The 18,638-nt window shown below is 47.2% G+C and overlaps 1 protein-coding gene across 2 annotated transcripts in view; it reads right to left on the minus strand.

The window, feature by feature from the left end:
- The window catches only part of TAF1 (TATA-box binding protein associated factor 1), a 116,308-nt gene that overhangs the window by 16,363 nt on the left and 81,307 nt on the right, over positions 1-18,638 (minus strand). For both annotated transcript variants that reach the window (XM_034782697.1, XM_034782696.1), the window contains exons 32-35: positions 8,925-9,017; positions 8,450-8,534; positions 2,031-2,098; positions 1,832-1,948 (exon numbers count right to left, since the gene is read on the minus strand). In XM_034782697.1, coding sequence (XP_034638588.1) covers positions 1,832-1,948; positions 2,031-2,098; positions 8,450-8,534; positions 8,925-9,017 — 363 coding nt within the window. The remainder of the gene's footprint in view (positions 1-1,831; positions 1,949-2,030; positions 2,099-8,449; positions 8,535-8,924; positions 9,018-18,638) is intronic.

Consider the following 18,638-nt stretch of genomic DNA (forward strand, 5'->3'; position numbering starts at 1 on the left):
ACAGACACCCACCCCCATCCAGCTAGTTTTTGCAATCTATCCCTAGCCAAACCCCTCCATCCACATAGCTCTGCTTCCGACTGGCCTTGCATGTGTCCTTTGTTTAGGGTAGTGACACATATTGTCTCATACTCATATGCCTTACTCCATAAAGGAGCGTAGTGGCTCTTACATTTTCTCTGAATAAAGGGAGGCTAGCACATCCTCCAACATAACTATAATGTCCATGGTTTTATTAGTTAGGTTCAGGGCCGGTGCAAGGAAGTTTCACGCCCTAGGCGAAACTTCCACCTTGCGCGCCCCTCCCCCCCCCCCAGCCCTGCGGCAGCTCCCCACCTCCCCCTTCGCCCTGAGGTTCCCCCCGCCCCCGGGGAGCTGTGCGGCAGCTCCCCACCCCAGCTCACCTCTGCTCTGCCTCCTCCCCGAGCACACTGCCCCCATTCTAATTCTCCTCCCCGCCCAGGCTTGCGGCGCCAAACAGCTAATTGGTGCTGCAAGCCTGGGAGGCAGGAGAAGTGGAGCGGCGACCGCGCGCTCGGAGAGGGGGCGTAGGAATGCAGTAAAAAAAAACGGGGGGCACCGCTTTTTGGCACCCCCAAATCTTGGCGCCTTAGAAAACCGCCTAGTTTGCCTAAATGGTAGCACCGGCCCTGGTTAGGTTAAAACTTTGAGATATAAACCCTCATGTTTCAGTACCATATGTCTGAATTAGGAAGAAACTTTCCCTACAGTGAGGTGTTCCACGACTTCTCTACTGAAGGGTTTCTTGCACCTTCCTCTAAAGCATCTGGTACTGGAGACTCTTGGAGGCAAGATAATGGACTAGCTATACCTTGGGCTGATTTGGTGTGGCCATTCCTATTTTCCTAACCATGTCCCTTCATCCACTAATTTTAGAATTAATCAGAAATGCAATCCAGTTTTACCAGATAATTATTTTAAGTATGTAAATATCAAGGACGGAGAACAGCTGTTCAGAGTAGACTGGGGATCTATGATTAATACCCGAGGAAGATATTCCAAGTCTCAAATGATGGGAAACCTGAAAAGCAGTAATGCTGAAAAAGACCAAGATGGGAGCCAATCAGATCTAGGGAACAGCAAATGAGACATTTGTTTGGAAAGTGATACAGCTGCAAAAAAGGACTAATGCAGTTTTAGATTGCATACGCAAAGGCATCACGTGTCACAGCTAGAAAGGAATAGTGCTCTCTATATAGCTCTGGTGCAACTACACCTGGAATAACATGGGAGTTTTATTAAGAAGTCAAATTGGAATGAATCCCACAAAGAACATGTCTAGAAGGCTGAAGGGATTGGTTTATGCACAAAGAGTTTAATAGGTAATGCTTAGCTAAGCAGCAACTTAATATGAGGATGCAACAGCAAAGATATTTGAAGGGAGGACATCGCTGAGGTACATGGGATGTAACAGAGTAATATGATTAATGAAATTTAAGCTAAATATGAGGGAAGCTTGCTGACAGATGTACTTGGCTGTGGAACAGTCTTCTCAATGACAGGGCTTCTAACACACAGAACTTTTACAACTATATTGGACAAGCACTAGTATGTATGCACCATAAGGAATAATCCTGCAGGTGCTCTGGGAAATGGACTGGATGATCTAATACTTATTAGGTATATATGATTTATTAATTATTCAATCATTCAGTCCACCTTCTGGGAGCCAATACAGAATTCATCCTTAACTAAAACCAAAATGTTCCAGGAGACAGGAACAGACAGCAGGAGGCCCCTCTGGACCAAACACCTAGTGACAGATATAGGAACTGAAAAGAGGTGCAAAACCTCACTTCATCAGACTCACCTGAGGTGTGTAGGGTCCAGGGGTCATAGGGTCAAGACTTTCCAAATCTGCCTCCTCCAGTGCTGCTTCCTTAGCAGTAGAGATGTCTCTCTCAAGCTGAGTCAAATGCTCATCATACTAAGAAAAAAAAAGTTTGTCAAGGTTGTAAAGAAATAGAAGTTAACTATACAAATACATTGCAACAGACTAGACCACATACCTCAGCCAGCGTCTGGCAACAGATGTTCACGATTTCCTGAGCAGTTTTTGTGTACTGACTATCCGGCCCTGCAATGAGAACCACACCTTCTTATGTTGTCTGAGCTCTCCTCAATGCTGGCACTTTGAACAAGCACTTTATGATTTTTTAACAAAGCCCATGAAATAAGTAAACCCCACAACCTGTCTTCTGATTTTTCTGTGACCAGAAACAACCTACAGCAGGGCTGGGATTCATGCGGAGTTATGACAAACCCACAGCTCTCTTCAGCTGCTACCTTGAAAACTGAGATTTTGGCGAACATTAAAAAAAACTGTCTAGCTGTTATTATTGCAAAGAAAACCTCAAAATGTGAGCCAAATAACTGATGCAGAGAGGTCTACATGGATCTGTGGAGAGCCTTCAAGAAAAGCTCTGAGAAGTACAAATCACCCCATTAATCTCAGTGAGATTAAACTCAGATGCCCATTAATTACAATTGAAAAGACAACAATAACTATTTCATGCCGCATGTAAGAAAGGAAAGAGAGGGAAGTCTCATTTTGGTGCCACAAGTGAGTAGATATCACATCTCTTTCCCCCCACTCAACGAAGAGCCAGATTCAAAGGAGACGAGCACATCCCCACATATATTCAAGGGGTATATTCTGAGGGGAAACCACGCTCAAGAAGTGCAGCAGAGCTGAGAAAGAACACTGTCATATTTTGAACTAAATCTGCTGTGAGCAGCTCTCTTGCAGAATGTATTTTGTGGGCAGAATTTGGAAGAGCACCACTACTCCTGCCCCACATTTTTACTCCTTTCGTACAAAGGCGATAAGAGAATCAAATGGAAAAGATTTGCTATGTTACAGTCTACCACTGCAGTATGTCTTCAAGTGCCTTGTCCAGTTCAATTTTAAGATATCAACTGATGGAGCTGCTACCACTAACTTTCCTTAGAAAGCTATTCCATGGCCCAATACTTCTCAGAAACTTAAGAGATATTGGATGCAGGAATTTAAAGGAATACTGTCAACACAAAGTGTCAATTTAAAACAAAAAGTTACTACTAATTTCAGATCATTCACTTGCCAGAGTTTGTGATTTTTTTTTTGTGATCAAACATTTTAAAAAGTGTTTGGTCTCGCTCATATGAAAGCCCCACAGAAACCATGGAAGCTAACAGGGGAACAGTGAGAAGGACATGCACAATGTCCAGCCAAATGTTTAAAGAAAAGAGAAAATAGTCCCTCTCTTCTCCCCCCCCACACCCCACCCCCGCATCCCCAATCTTAGATGTTACTAACAGGTAAAACATGATCCATTAGCAGTGAGATTTTTAAGTTGACAATGTCCTTTTAAGAAGTTATACAGGGTGGCCTTGCAGAAGGTAGAATATACATGTTTTAGAATAAGGACACTGAGGAAAGCTGATATGGAAGAAACAGGCAAGTCACAGCAGAGGAAGAGAATACATGAGGACTGGAGGAGTACTGAAAACCCAGAGAGCCATAGGGAGAATCAGTGAGAGAATGGAAAAAGGAGAATATCTGAGGTAAAAGGGAAGTGGAAGAGGGTTAATACAAGAGGACAAATGGGGAGATTGGACTGTTTGAACATACTGCAAATGTGTCTTCTCATAGCAGTGAATACTTTGGTCTAAAGAATGACTGTTAGTGTAATCATCCCTGAACATGCCACAGCAGCAGCTGAAAGTCTCGTTTCAGCAGACTGCTCCCCCATATAACTGTAACTCGGGTTAATGGGTTTAACAAAAAAGGGAGCCAAATTTGTTGCTGGGTAGATGAGAGATGGTGAAGACTGCTTGAGAAACAGTGGATTCTGTGAACAGAGTCTGAGATAGTATTATACCCAGCATTGCTTCTGCCAATTATGATGTTTTCATTAGAGTGAGGCAACCTTGGCTGAAGGGCCAACTGCTTTCTTAATTCCATCTACCTTCCTCTTAGAACTCCTTTTTCAAAGGACATTGGTATCTTTTTGCACAGAACAAGCCAGTATTATTGAACACAATGCCTTGCTGTTCATTGCAATGTGCTCTTTACTCCTGGGGGAATTCTGCACCACTGCGCAATACAGAATTGCAGAAATTAGTGTTGTGCGCGCAGAATTTCCTTTCCCGCACAGAAACGGGCTGCAGTGCTGCTAGCCACTGCTAGTGGCGACTGGACCCGGCAGAGCCCAGCTTGAACACAGAAGACACTGCTGGCGGGAGCAGGAGGGTTCCTGGCGGCTGCAGTTTCCAGCATGCCCTGAGGGAAGGAGAGGGTGGTGCACAGGAAACTCTGTGCACCCCTGGGACTGAGCATAAGGCTGTTTCTCAATCTGGATCCCTGGGCTTGGGGGGGGGGGGGGGCTGGGGGAGGGGGGGCCCCCCACAGCGGGGCTAGAGGGGGGGGGGGGGTGCAGGTATCTGGGCTGGGGGGCACGGCTGGGCTCTGGGAGGGAGGGGTTCTGAGTGTCTGGCCCCGAAGCTGGGCTCTGGGGAAGGGAGGAAGGGGGCAGAGAAACAGGAACTGAGTAGTCATAGGGGTTTCTTTAACTCTATTCCTGGAGGAATTTGTGTGTGTGTCTGTATTGTTACAGACATACTTGCTGACAGGTATTTTGAAATAAATTACCAACATAATTGAAACTGGCATGATGATGTGTTATTTTGATAAATAAAATCTGCAGAATTTTAGAATGTGTGCAGAATTTTTAATTTTTTGGTGCAGAACGCACCCAGGAGTAGCTCTTGGTCAAACTAAGGTTAGCACAAACTTCAGGAGAGGATTTCATGTTGTGGTGAACATATGCTGTGCATTTTATTTCAATAACTGGAAGTATTTCTTCAGAATATGCTGCAAACCAGTGCTTATCCTGTACAGTCCTTTTTCCAAACGCTAAGGCTACAGCTATATGGATATTCACTCTGAGTGTGTTCCATGGTGCACCAGCTCTCAGGGAGATGCAATCAGTTTCATAGCTTGCTTCCCTGAGATTCACAGAGAATTGAAGACACCTTCCTTGGCCTTTTGTGTTGTTGATGTTAATGCATGGGCAACAGCTTTGTCTGGTACAATGAAATTTCTGTAGTGAAAGTTACATTTTGCAGCATACAAGTGCATAGTCTGTGTCACAGTCTACACTCTGAAAACTGTGAATATGGTGAACATCCATATGTCTTTTAAGTAGGTGTTAGTAATGCAGTGTCCTCAGTAGGTGTAGAGCTCCAGTAGTCTTTGCCCATTGTAATTAATTTTTCCCTCTCCATGCTGGCCAATGCACAGGAGCCACATCTCATGATCTGAGAAGATTCTAGCTTTGAAGTCTCCCAGGAGATAGTGTTGCTACCCAATGGTAGCTTACAGATGATGCTATCAAGTTGCTGACAGAACAAGTCCTTCTCTTTAGAGACAAACGGAAAGCATTGGGGCATACGTACTGATAATGTTGGCAAAGCCACCTATGGTAGATATTCTTAGTGATGTGATACATTCTAATGTTGCAATGAGTTTTTGACTGAAAAACCTATCCTGTGTCCACAGTTGTCTCATTCACTTTTTCCATGCCAGAAAAAGGTGTATTGCATCTCACGTAGAGAGTCTGTGTCAGCTACTCTGATTTCAGAGAGAGAGCAGCTACAATGATGTCAAGCTGCTCTGTCAATGAGGGTGGACTTTCTAGGATCACTGACCTCCTCTTGATCATCTGACGTATCAATGTATATTGTCCTCACATTTCAACAAGCAAATTTGAAGAGGGCAACCAATGGACTCAAACAAGTGTGTATGCCTAGCCAGAAAACAAAGAGGTAGAGATTTGCCTTAGGACCAAAGCCCTCCTCTGAGCAGTACTGACTAGGCTCAAATGCTTGGAGACTAAGACGTTCTGAAGCCAGCACAGCTGCAGGAGATTTGGAGGGCAGAGCTTAGTTGCAGTGTCAACCGCCTGATGTTTTCTCTGGAGCAGATTTTCTTTGGTTTTCTTCTCTAGCCTTTGTTCAGTCAAGAACTAGCTGCAAGGCAGCAGTGCCAGGCTGAGTTACCACTTGGTGGATATCATTTTTTATTCCAATGGGTAGCTGACCTACCCCCACACCACTCCAAGCATAATTCCCATGATAGCTGTAATGAGCAGGCCAGGAGCGGTTACAAAATTGTGCAAGCAACGTCTCATTCAGAAACAAGAGTTTCTTTGGCTGGACTGAACCCCTGAGGAGCAGACTGAGGCAGCAATCAGGTTTAGGTGCAGTGTGGCTGGAATCAGGTTGACAGGAGCAGGGTGTGGGATGGGGGATTTAATGGCCTGTCAATCATGAATCAATCATATGTCCCACATTCTAGCAGTGCAGTCTGCTGCTCTAGCCATAGCTAAGGTTGCAAACCCTCCCAGAATCAGGCTTGATCTCCCAGAAGCTACTGAAGCCAAACAGAGAGATTTTAGGCCACTAAAAGTCCAGCAGAACAGTGGGGCTAAGGCAGGCTCCCTGCCTGCCCTGGCTCTGTCCCGAAAACGGCCGACATGACCCTGCGACCCCTGGGGGGAAGGGGAGGCAGAGGGTCTCACACGCTGCCCCCGCCCCGTGCAACGACTCCGTAGCTCCCATAGGGCAGGGATGTGCCGGCCGCTTCCGGGAGCGGTGTAGGGCCAAGTCAGGCAGGCAGCCTACCTTAGCCCTGCTGCGCTGCTGACTGGGAGCCGCCCAAGGGAAGCGCCACCCGGCCAGAGTCTGTACCCCACACCTTTACCACACCCCAACCCCTTGCCCCAGCCCTGAGCCCCCTCCCACACCCAAACTCCCTCCCAGAGCCTGCACCCCCTCTTGCATCCCAACCCTCTGTCCCAGCCTGGAAGCCCCTCCTGTACCCAAACTCCCTCCCAGAGCCTGCACCCCTCACTCCCTCCTGCATCCCAATCCCCTGCCCCAGCCAACAGCCTGCACCCCAAACCTCCTCCAGCACCCTAACCCCTTGCCCCAGCCCAGTGAAAGTGAGGTGGGAAGAGCGAGCGACGGGGGGGGGGGGATGGAGTGAGCAAGGCAGGGGGCGGGACAAGGGTGTTTGGGTTTGTGTGATTAGACAATTTAGCCATAGCTAGTGTGCTATAGAATCACTAGATGCTGCCCCACACCCTCCTGTGACCCAGTGACTCTGCCACAATGAAGCCAGCAGATCATGAGTGAGTCATCTTTAGCCAATCCCTCCAGCTAAGGTATGCAAAGACCAGTGATAAGGCATGGACAATTGCCCACCCCCTGCTGTACAGAGTGTACCCCATGTGGCCGTACGGATCAGGAGATGGCCGTACGGATCAGGAGATGACCACAGTCACAATCCAGGTCCAGTGTACTGGAGGGGAGGAGGGAAGGAGAGAGGAGCAGAGGAAGAACTGCCTCTAGCACCCAAAGGCTCATGGCCCAACCATACCCCCGATAGCGGAGCTGCTAAAAGAAGGTGCTTGCTCTACCTACTGAAGCAGCAGACTGGGGATGTGACCTAGTTCTAGGTCTTACAAAGGTGAAGCAGTCTAAGGCCAAAACAGAGTTTCAGCTGCTTCTGTGGCCTGTGTGGGCATGGTTAAACCAGCAGTCAATCTCCAGACCATAGGATTTTACTGTGCATGAGAAGTTCCTGTTGTAAGGCCAGTGATGGGAATCAGCAACTTCCACCTTTTCATGTTCTCTGTATGTATATATATCTTCTTACTATATGTTCCATTCTATGCATCTGATGAAGTGGGCTGTAGCCCATGAAAGCTTATGCTCAAATAAATTTGTTAGTCCCTAAGATGCCACAAGTACTCCTGTTCTTTTTACTAAACAAGTCTGTGAGCCAACTGACTTGTGCCCTGAAGAACACAGCTGCAGCAAAGGGGCTTGAGTTGGAGTTGCAAATGGATTATGGTAGGTGGAATGTTAGAAGAAAGAAAGGAAGGGTTTGGAGGAAATAAGTCAGGATGCTTGTCAGTGAGGGAGACAGTGTGTTCTGATCACTCAAAGGAGTCCAGGATGGAGGTGCTGATCCTTCTGTAAAGAGGAGGAGGAGGAGGAAAGGGTGGGGATTCATTGCAGGGTTTTGTAAATTTGGCTCTTTTTGAAACCATCCTTAACAGATTGCATTGTGCATGCTCGGTCATAAACATTCCAACCCCTCCAACACCAATCTCAGGTGGCTATAAAGAGTACAGTTCGTTTGACATGAAGTGACCTTTAGGTTTACAGAATTACAACTGAATTCTTTTAAATTTAAACAAAAGAATTAGACTTCTGAAATTTAACCATAATCCCATGGCATGCAAAAAGATTATTAGGTGCTAATTAACATAACTAGGTTTGGGGCACTGTCTGTTTTAAAGTAGTGCAAGGGTTTAGGAGTGGTCAGATATGGTTTCAGGACAGTGTAATGATTGGGGCTAATATTGGAATTACTTACCATTGTACTTAATGCTGTTGGCAAGAATCAGTTTAACATCATCCAGGAAGGTCTCCCTGTTCTGATACTTGTGTTTGGAGATATTCTGGAAGAGATTACTCAGTGATAAGATCATAAGAAAGGCCATACTGGGTCAGACCAAAGGTCCATCTAACCCAATATCCTGTCTTCCGACAGTGGCCAATGCCAGGCACCCCAGAGGGAATGAAGAGAACAGGTAATCATCAAGTGATCCATCCCCTATTGCCCATTCCCAGGTTAGGGACACTCCTGAGCATGGTTTTGCATCCCTGCCCATTCTGGCTAATTGCCATTGACGAACCTATCCTCCATGAATTTATCTAGTTCTTTTATGAACCCTGTTATAGTTTTGGCCTTCACAAAATCCTTTGGCAAAGAGTTCCACAGATTGACTGAGTTGTGTGAAGAAATACATGAGTAACAGAGTTGAACACTTTCTTAAATGGCTGCATACCTTGCGGATGGTCTCTAGGTCCATTGGATTGATAATCACTTTGTAATAATCTGGAACAAACTTTTTATTAACTGGATGATGAAATGGCCAAGACTGCAGAAAATAAAAACAGACAGACAGACATAATTGGGAACAATTCCTTGTAGAAATGGTTATTGGATCTTGAGGCCAAGCGAGAGAGTGTTTCACAAAATAATCTTCAAGAGCAGTTAGCAGAAACTTAGATACAGATTCTATATGGACCGGAAATGTTTATCACAGTGATTCCTGCATCCAATTGTATAGCCTCAGCAAGAGTCAAAGATAAACATAGGACTAAAAGAGCAAGAACCTGTACTATACAAAGCAGCTCTTATCCAGTGGGCTTTACTATTTAGTATCATTGTTACTTTCCAAGCATTAGCTAGAATCACTATCAAGAACATTAATTCCTTGAAAAGTCAATGCAGGAAAAACATCTAAATTCTGTATCCACAGGAAACTATCAGCAGGAACCAAACTTCTAAAGCCTGAGATTTCTGTGGAGGAAAAAGAAAATTCAAAACCCTGACTCCAGCCAACTTTTCCTTCCTGAAGCCTAATAAAAAAGCATCCACTGGGAAGAGTCTGTCAAAGTTTTGGAGGGACAGATACCAGGGCAACTTATTCATATACACACAGCAAATCCGAGGCGCACTAGGCCGGGCAATCTCTTAACACTACCCCACCCCCTACGTGTCATATTATAAATAAGGCTACGATTTATCATGGAGGTAACAGCAGTCACGGATTCCATGACTTTACCGGACCTCCGTGACTTCTAGGGCTTCAGGAGGAGGTGGCGGCAGGACTGTGCGCCCCTGCCCTGCAACTAACTAGGGCTAACTGGAACCAGGACCTACAACCCCAGCCCTGCGGCTTCTGCTGGAGACTACAGACAGGGCCCTGGGCCCCAGCCCCGCAGCATCCCGGGATTGGTGGGGGCTGCACACCCCAGCCCCACAGTGTCCCAGGCTTGGCGGGAGCCATGCGCCCCAGTCCCGTGGCTTTCGCTGGGGGCTGTAGCTGGGGCCACACGCCTCCCTTGCGGCTTCCCAGGGCCGTGTATGCCCCCATCCCGCCCCACTGCGGGTGGAGCTTGACAGAGGCTGCAGTCGGGGCCGCACACCCCTGTCCCGCAGCTGTGGCTAGCTCTGGAGCTGGGCCTGCATGTCCCCTGTGGCTGTGCTCCCCGCTGCGGCTGCTGGAGCAGGGGCTGTGGCCCTTGCCATGGCAGGGGGCTCGGCCTGTCAGTTGCCCCCCCCATGGGACTTCATTTTTTTGTGTATTACCCGTGACCTGTTTGTGACTTTTACTAAAATACCCAAGATAAAATCTTAGCCTTAACTATAAATCACTAAGGCCTGGTCTACACATAAAATTGTACCAATTTAACTAAAGGAATGATTTTATACTGATTTTGTTAAACTGGTGCAACTTTGTGTGTGGACTCATATCACTTTAAAACTGGCTTATATATGTTTAACTTGCACCTGTAAATTTACCAATGCAAGATAAACTAATATAAGCCAGATTTACAATATAAGAGAGCCCTCACAAAATTAAATTGGTTTAGTTAAACCAGTGCAATATTTGCATCCAGACATGCCCTCATCAGCTTCTTGTATGAGGCACTTGTGGAGTCTGACAGAGAATTTTCTTGCTCTCCCTGGTTAAGCTTAAGGCTGCAAGAACAGTGCTGAAAAAATGCCAGAGAGCTGGCATGATGCAATGTGCTGTGTAGTGCACTGAGAACCAGGTAAACTGGACTGCATTTGTAAATGACTTCTTTGTCTCAGTTACCCCTTCTGTAAATGAAGACAATAATGCTGATTTTTTAATTAAAAAAAAAAAATTCCAGAGTCCTCCATTAGAAACTTTACTTACAGATTTACTGCACACACTTTAGCATAAGGACTTGTCTAAACAAAGTTAGTTCACAGCAAGCAGGGTATACATTTAACCCACACTGGCCTGCCAGGCACTAAGTGCTCATGCAGACTCTGCTGCCATGAACTAAAAGTTCACTAGGGCGCTTCAATCTACCTGCTATGAATGGGAGTAGCTTAGGAGCGCAGTAAGGAACTTTTAGTGCATGGCAGCAGAGCCAACACAGCGTGTGATGCATGCTATTGCACTCTAACGTCCAACATACAGAGACATCGTTCCTCCGGGGAGGAATGTGGCTTAGGGAAAAATACAAGCAAATACACCATGTGGTTCAAATGAAACAGAGAGTCCACCTTGGATACAAAATTCAGGTGTGGCCAGAGCATAACCTGATCCCTGGAGAATTGCGTGTAAGGAGACCCAGAAATCAGGACTTGCAACTCACACACCCTCCTGGCAGAGGTAATGGCTATCAAGAATCCAGTTTTCTGAAACAGGATGGGCAGTGGACAGGAAGAAAGGGGCTCGAATGGAAGCCCCATTAGAGCTGCTAAAGCCATGTTCAGGTCCCACAAGCGGACTGGCTCTTGGACCGGAGAATGCAGGAGGAGAAGTCCTTTCAGAAATTTTTTCACCATGTCGTTGGAGAAACCCGATTTCCCTTGGATGGGTGGATGAAACCCCAATATTGCTGCCAAATGCACTTTCAGAGAACAAACTGCTAAGCCTGATTCCTGAAGGTGTAACAGGTACTCCAAGATGTCCTGGATAGAAATCTCCACCGGATGGGTCCCACAGGCCAAGGACCACACAGAAAACTTCTTCCACTTCGCCAAGTAGGCCATTTTAGTGGACGGCTTCTTACTGTTAAGTAGGACCTACTGGACAGCCTTCGAGCAACGCTCTTCCTCCTCGTTCACCCATGCCATAAGGTGCAGGGAACTGATTGCCGGATGCAGGGTGTGGCTGCGATCCTGTGTAAGGAGGTCAGGAAGTGGCATGGGGGGGGGCTGAATTGACAAAGCAAAGAGGTATGAGGGGTGTGCAAACCCAGGGAGTGGAGGGTGGCTCGGGAGTCCTTGAGCCCATGGAGCTTAGAATCAGTTAGCTCAGAAAACAGCCCCAAACCCTCAAATGGCAGGTCTTGTACCATGGTCTGCATCTCCTGGGACAGCCCAGAAGCCTTCAACCAGGAGCTGAGCTGCATGGCCACCACCAACGTGACCACCCTGGCCGCCAAGTCTGTTGCGTCCCAGGCCATCTGGAGGACTCACCACCACGGTGAATTCTTGGGCACGTTCCTGTGGGAGGGCCCCCGGGAACTTATTAAGCGAGTCATGGTGGTTAGAGACCCTAAACCGTAAGCTGGTCGTCGAATAAACTTTTCTTTCGAATAAGTAGTCTCTTGGCCTCCTTATTTTTGGGCATTCCGCTGGGGTGGCTCTGTCTGTCCCTTTCATTTACTACGGACATGACCAGTGATGCTGTGGGGGGATAAGTATACAGATACTCCAAGCCCTTTGCAGGGACATAGTATTTCTTTTCTGCTTTCTTAGATGTTGGTGGAATAGATGAGGGGGTTTGCTGCACCGATCTGGCTATCTTGAGTACCCCTGGGTGGATGGGCAATGCAATTTTCTCCAGTGTGGTGGCCAAGATAACACTGAAGAGGTCATCTGCCTCTTCCACTGAAGAGGTCATCTGCCTCTTCAGCGACCTCCTCGATTTGCAAGCCCAAATTCTCTGCCACCAGTTTAAGTAGGGCCTGGTGCTCCTTAAAATCGTCCGGGGGACTGCTGGTGTGGGAGGGTCCAGCCACTGCCTTGTCTGGGGATGACAATGATGATTGAGCAACAGAGGGTCCTGTGGCATCTTTAAGACTAACATAAGTATTGGGAGCATAAGCTTTCGTGGGTAAGAACCTCACTTCTTCAGATGCAAGTAAATTTCCATTACTTGCATCTGAAGAAGTGAGGTTCTTACCCACGAAAGCTTATGCTCCCAATACTTCTGTTAGTCTTAAAGATGCCACAGGACCCTCTGTTGCTCAATCATCATTGTCATCCCCAGACAAGGCAGTGGCTGGACCCTCCCACACCAGCAGTCCCCCGGACGATTTTAAGGAGCACCAGGCCCTACTTAAACTGGTGGCAGAGAATTTGGGCTTGCAAATCGAGGAGGTCGCTGAAGAGGCAGATGACCTCTTCAGTGGAAGAGGCAGATGACCTCTTCAGTGTTATCTTGGCCACCACACTGGAGAAAATTGCATTGCCCATCCACCCAGGGGTACTCAAGATAGCCAGATCGGTGCAGCAAACCCCCTCATCTATTCCACNAAGTATTGGGAGCATAAGCTTTCGTGGGTAAGAACCTCACTTCTTCAGATGCAAGTAAATTTCCATTACTTGCATCTGAAGAAGTGAGGTTCTTACCCACGAAAGCTTATGCTCCCAATACTTCTGTTAGTCTTAAAGGTGCCACAGGACCCTCTGTTGCTTTTTACAGATTCAGACTAACACAATGATGATTGAGTGGCCTGAGGGATGGTGTCATCCCCTTCTTTGTCAGGGGAGGGCTCCCTCAGCGCCAGAGTACAAGGAGCGGCTTCCACCTCCATCGTGGTGCCGTGCTCCGATTGCGGCACCAGTGGCACCTTGGCCTGCTTGTCCGATGTGGCTTGGAAGTACTGGACCAGCATCACCGGCACCACCCATGGATTCCAGTACTGCCAGTGGGGACGCCCTGGCCCCTGCTGTGTCAGCACCACGGCCGGTGCCGCCTCAGTCTCCCATGTCGGAGGGGAGTCGTCCCGCCTCACCGACGGGCTGAAGTCATGGTTCGAACTTGACCACTGCCCCTCCGGTGACTATGGCAGGGCCATCGAGGCCTGAGTCTGCCTACTGACCCTGGCAGGCGAACGACGGGGCGTAGTGCCGCCTGCCAGAGCGGTACCAGGGTGAGCGTGACCAATGCTGAGATCCCGAGTGAGCCCTCCAGGATGGGGACCGACAAGGAGGAAACCTTCTGAGAGAGGGTGTTCAGCATCTAGGCAACCTATGGCCAGACGGTCGTCGCTAACGGTGGTATGGGGAGCGGTACCATGAGTCCTGAGTCCCCCACCTAGTAGGAGGGGATCTTGACTGAGATCTTGGCCGGCGAGCTAGGGTGCGGCCTTGGGTCCCAAGGTTGCAGTGAGGGGGACTTGCGTCTGCGATCCAGCAACCTGGGGTGTTCTGCCAGTCTATGCGGCAACACCCCAATGGCCTTCCCCTTCGGTGCCACAAGTGGAGCCATCTTGGTCACCTGGCGTGGCACCTGAGGAGTCATTCGGCCTTGCTCCTTGGCTGCCAAGACTGCTTTGGGCACTGCAGGCCCCATCACAGGCTGGGAACCTGGGGTGGGAGGAGGGTCCTTGGTGGGGCTGGTGGGTCCGACCTCTGTGGTACCCCCCTGACTTCCATAACAAGTGCATGGCCTGACAGAGGTCCTTTGCCCAATGCTCCTCTCTTCTTTGGTGCCGAGGGGCTTAGTTTCTTCAGTTTCTTCTTTGGCACAGGTGACATGGAGCAGTGCCGGGCCAAGTCAGGTGCCGGTGGTGCGCTGCACGCCGAGGCCGAAGTGCTGGGTGTAGGTGCCGCAGTGGAGGGTTCCGACGCCAGGAGAAGAGCAGCCTCCATCAACAATGCCCACAAGTGGATATCCCACTCTTTCTGAGTCCGCGGGCAAAAGTTCTTACAGATGCGGCACCTGTCCTTGCGATGGCCTTCTCCCAGACACTTAAAACAGCTATCGTGTGGATTGCTGATCGGCATCTTCCTGCTGCATGACACACGTGGCTTAAAGCCGGGTAGCGGGCTTGCCCCGCTCGGGGCAAAGTACCAACAGGGGACAGTCTTAATTAAGTAACACTATCAACTAACTATGAAACTATGTTCAACAACAACTAACTAGTCAATGAATAAACTACTAATGTTCTTGCGAAGCAAGACAAGGCGCTCCAACCAACTATCACAGGCTATACAAAGGAACTGAGGGGGTGCAGGGCCGGCAGTGCCTGATATACCACTGCATGGGAGTGCCACTCCAGCGGGAACCACAGCCGGCCCTACGGATACCACTAAGGCAAAAATCTCCGACAACTATGCATGTGGGCGCAGGCACACCTAAAATGGAATCGACATGAACAAGCACTCGAAGAAGAATTAAAGAATACATATCAATATTTCCCCTTATGTCAAATGGTCAATCCTTGGGAAAACGGTCATAACCAGGGCCTTCACCACCAACTTGTATTATCTAAACCTAAAGCTGTATTATTCTTTTAACAAACAGCCAGATCCTCAGCCCTGTTCTGGTAGCCCAAAGTCACCCTACAGCCAGTTTATTCAGCCCCTTGAGGATTCCATCTGCATTAGGGGAGCCTCAGGATATATGATAACTCCTGCACCACTCTCTCAGCCCCTGATACAGAGGTTGTGAGAAAATAACAAAGGGCATAGCTAGAGTATACTTACTCCCCAGTGATCCCTGGCTTGTGCACCTGGACTTTTCCAACTTGTGCCAGCGTAGATCAGCCTAAAAACTTAAAGCCACCTTTTTTTCCTTCCCCGACGTCCATTCTTGTGCCAAGCATAAGTCAAACAAACCTGTAAATATTCCTAAAGATTACTTGACATGGCCCTAAGGGAGCAGAAACCTGGAATCTCTTCCCTGACTTCCTAGTAGGATTTAATGCTGAAATGCATATAATGAATCAATAAGTAAAGTTTAATGGAGTGTTACAGGCAAAATTTCTGTTTTAGTGTCACTTATTTGCTTAATGTTATTTCACAATATAATTTTTTAAAATTTAAAACATAGTAAGAGCTTGACATTTGTATGTACTCAGAGTGTCTTGAGATCTGGAGATGAAAAGTGCTACATACAATTAATACAAAAGTGCTATTACCACTGCTATAACACTTTACATATCACCTTGCTCCAGGGGGTCTCAAAGACGACAAACATTACTGCTGTGTTACTAATATGGAAACTGAGGCACAAAGAGTGAGTTACCCAAGAGTAGAATTTTCCAACAAAACAGGCTTTTGTCAGAAAATGTCAATTCGTCTTGCGGATATGTATCAGGTTTGATGAACCTTCGATGAACCACAAGCAGAGTTCCAATGGTGTTTCCTGCCAGCTTGCCTGGTTGACTGCTAGGAAGCCCAGAATTCTAGGGTTTGTGGCTCCAGGGCAGCCGCACCATGAGGTTTGCCCTGGGCTGGGGATGACAGGGGTTCCAGACTCCTGGGCTCTCCAGGCTGCTCAACTCTCACAGCATAGGGAACCAGCAGCCCCAAGAGTCAGGCAACCTAGGGGACCAGATGGCCTGGTAGTCCAGAAGCCCTGGGCAGTTTGCAGGGTAGAGCTTCCCTGGACCAGACCCCAGAAGCCCTGTCAGTTTGTCACCAACTGCCAAGAAGTTTCACTTTTCATAAGAACATACGAACGGCCGTACTGGGTCAGACCAAAGGTCCATCTAGCCCAGGATCCTGTCCACCGACAGTGACCAATGCCAGGTGCCCCAGAGGGAATGAACCTAACAGGTAATGATCAAGTGATCTCTCTCCTGCCATCCATCTCCACCGTCTGACAAACAGAGGTTAAGGACACCATTCCTTACCCATCCTGGCTAATAGCCATTAATGGACTTAACCTCCATGAATTTATCCAGTTCTCTCTTAAATGTTGTTATAGTCCTAGCCTTCACAACCTCCTCAGGCAAAGAGTTCCACAGGTTGACTGCGTGCTGTGTGAAGAAGAACTTCCTTTTATTTGTTTTAAACCTGCTGCCCATTAATTTCATTTGGTGGTCCCTAGTTCTTATATTATGGGAATAAGTAAATAACTTTTCCTTATCTACTTTCTCCACATCACTCATGATTTTATATACCTCTATCATATCCCCCCTTAGTCTCCTATTTTCCAAGCTGAAAAGTCATAGCCTCTTTAATCTCTCCTCATATGGGACCCGTTCCAAACCCCTAATCACTTTAGTTGCCCTTCTCTGAACCTTTTCTAATGCCAGTATATCTTTTTTGAGATGAGGAGACCACATCTGTACGCAGTATTCAAGATGTGGGCGTACCATTGATTTATATAAGGGCAATAAGATATTCTCCATCTTATTCTCTATCCCCTTTTTAATGATTCCTAACATCCTGTTTGCTTTTTTGACAGCCTCTGCACACTGCGTGGACGTCTTCAGAGAACTATCCACGATGACTCCAAGATCTTTTCCCTGATCTGTTGTAGCTAAATTAGCCCCCATCATATTATATGTATAGTTGGGGTTATTTTTTCCAATGTGCATTACTTTACATTTATCCACATTAAATTTCATTTGCCATTTTGTAGCCCAATCACTTAGTTTTGAGAGATCTTTTTAAAGTTCTTCACATTCTGCTTTGGTCTTAACGATCTTGAGCAGTTTAGTATAATCTGCAAACTTTGCCACCTCACTTTTTACCCCTTTCTCCAGATCATTTATGAATAAGTTGAATAGAATTGGTCCTAGCACAGACCCTTGGGAAACACCACTAGTTACCCCTCTCCATTCTGAGAATTTATCATTTATTCCTACCCTTTGTTCCCTGTCTTTTAATCAGTTCTCAATCCATGAAAGGACCTTCCCTTTTATCCCATGACAACTTAATTTACGTAACAGCGTTTGGTGAGGGACCTTGTCAAAGGCTTTCTGGAAATCTAAGTACACTATGTCCACTGGATCCCCCTTGTCCACATGTTTGTTGACCCCTTCAAAGAACTCTAATAGATTAGTAAGACACGATTTCCCTTTACAGAAACCATGTTCACTTTTGCTCAACAATTTATGTTCTTCTAGGTGTCTGACAATTTTATTCTTTACTGGAGGGAGGGATAGCTCAGTGGTTTGAGCATTGGCCTGCTAAACCCAGGGTTGTGAGTTCAATCCTTCAGGGGGCTAGCAATGGTAGGTAAATTGTATAATGGCTGACAGGGGTCAGGCTGGAGACTCTTGCCTATATGCTCGGGGTCTTACTGATCGCCATATTTGGGGTCGGGAAGGAATTTTCCTCCAGGGCAGATTGGCTGAGCCTCTGGAGGTTTTTCGCCTTCCTCCGCAGCATGGGGCAGGGATCTCTAGCAGGAGGGTTTCTGCCGATTGAAGTCACCTAAAACAGGATTGGGGACTTCAACAGCAGAGTCCAGGGAAGGGGTAGGGACGGTTTTATGGCCTGCAGCATGCAGGGGGTCAGACCAGATGATCATAATGGTCCCTTCTGACCTTAAAGTCTATGAGTCTATGAGATCTGGGGCAAAAATCTGTCTGGGGATTGGTCCTGCTTTGAGCAGAGGGTTGGACTAGATGACCTCCTGAGGTCCCTTCCAATCCTGATATTCTCTGATTCTATTTTTTCAACTAATTTGCCCAGTACTGACGTTAGACTTACCGGTCTGAAATTGCCGGGATCACCTCTCGAGCCCTTTTTAAATATTGGCGTTACATTAGCTATCTTCCAGTCATTGGGTACAGAAGCTGATTTAAAGGACAGGTTACAAACCCTAGTTAATAGTTCCGCAACTTCACATTTGAATTCTTTCAGAACTCTTGGGTGAATGCCATCTGGACCTGGTGACTTGTCAATGTTAAGTTTATCAATTAATTCCAAAACCTGCTCTAGTGACACTTCAATCTGTGACAGTTCCTCAGATTTGTCACCTACAAAAGCCGGCTCAGGTTTGGGAATCTTCCTAACATCCTCAGCCGTGAAGACTGAAGCA

Source organism: Trachemys scripta, chromosome 9 (assembly GCF_013100865.1).
Source record: "Trachemys scripta elegans isolate TJP31775 chromosome 9, CAS_Tse_1.0, whole genome shotgun sequence".
NCBI classification, from domain to species: domain Eukaryota; kingdom Metazoa; phylum Chordata; order Testudines; family Emydidae; genus Trachemys; species Trachemys scripta.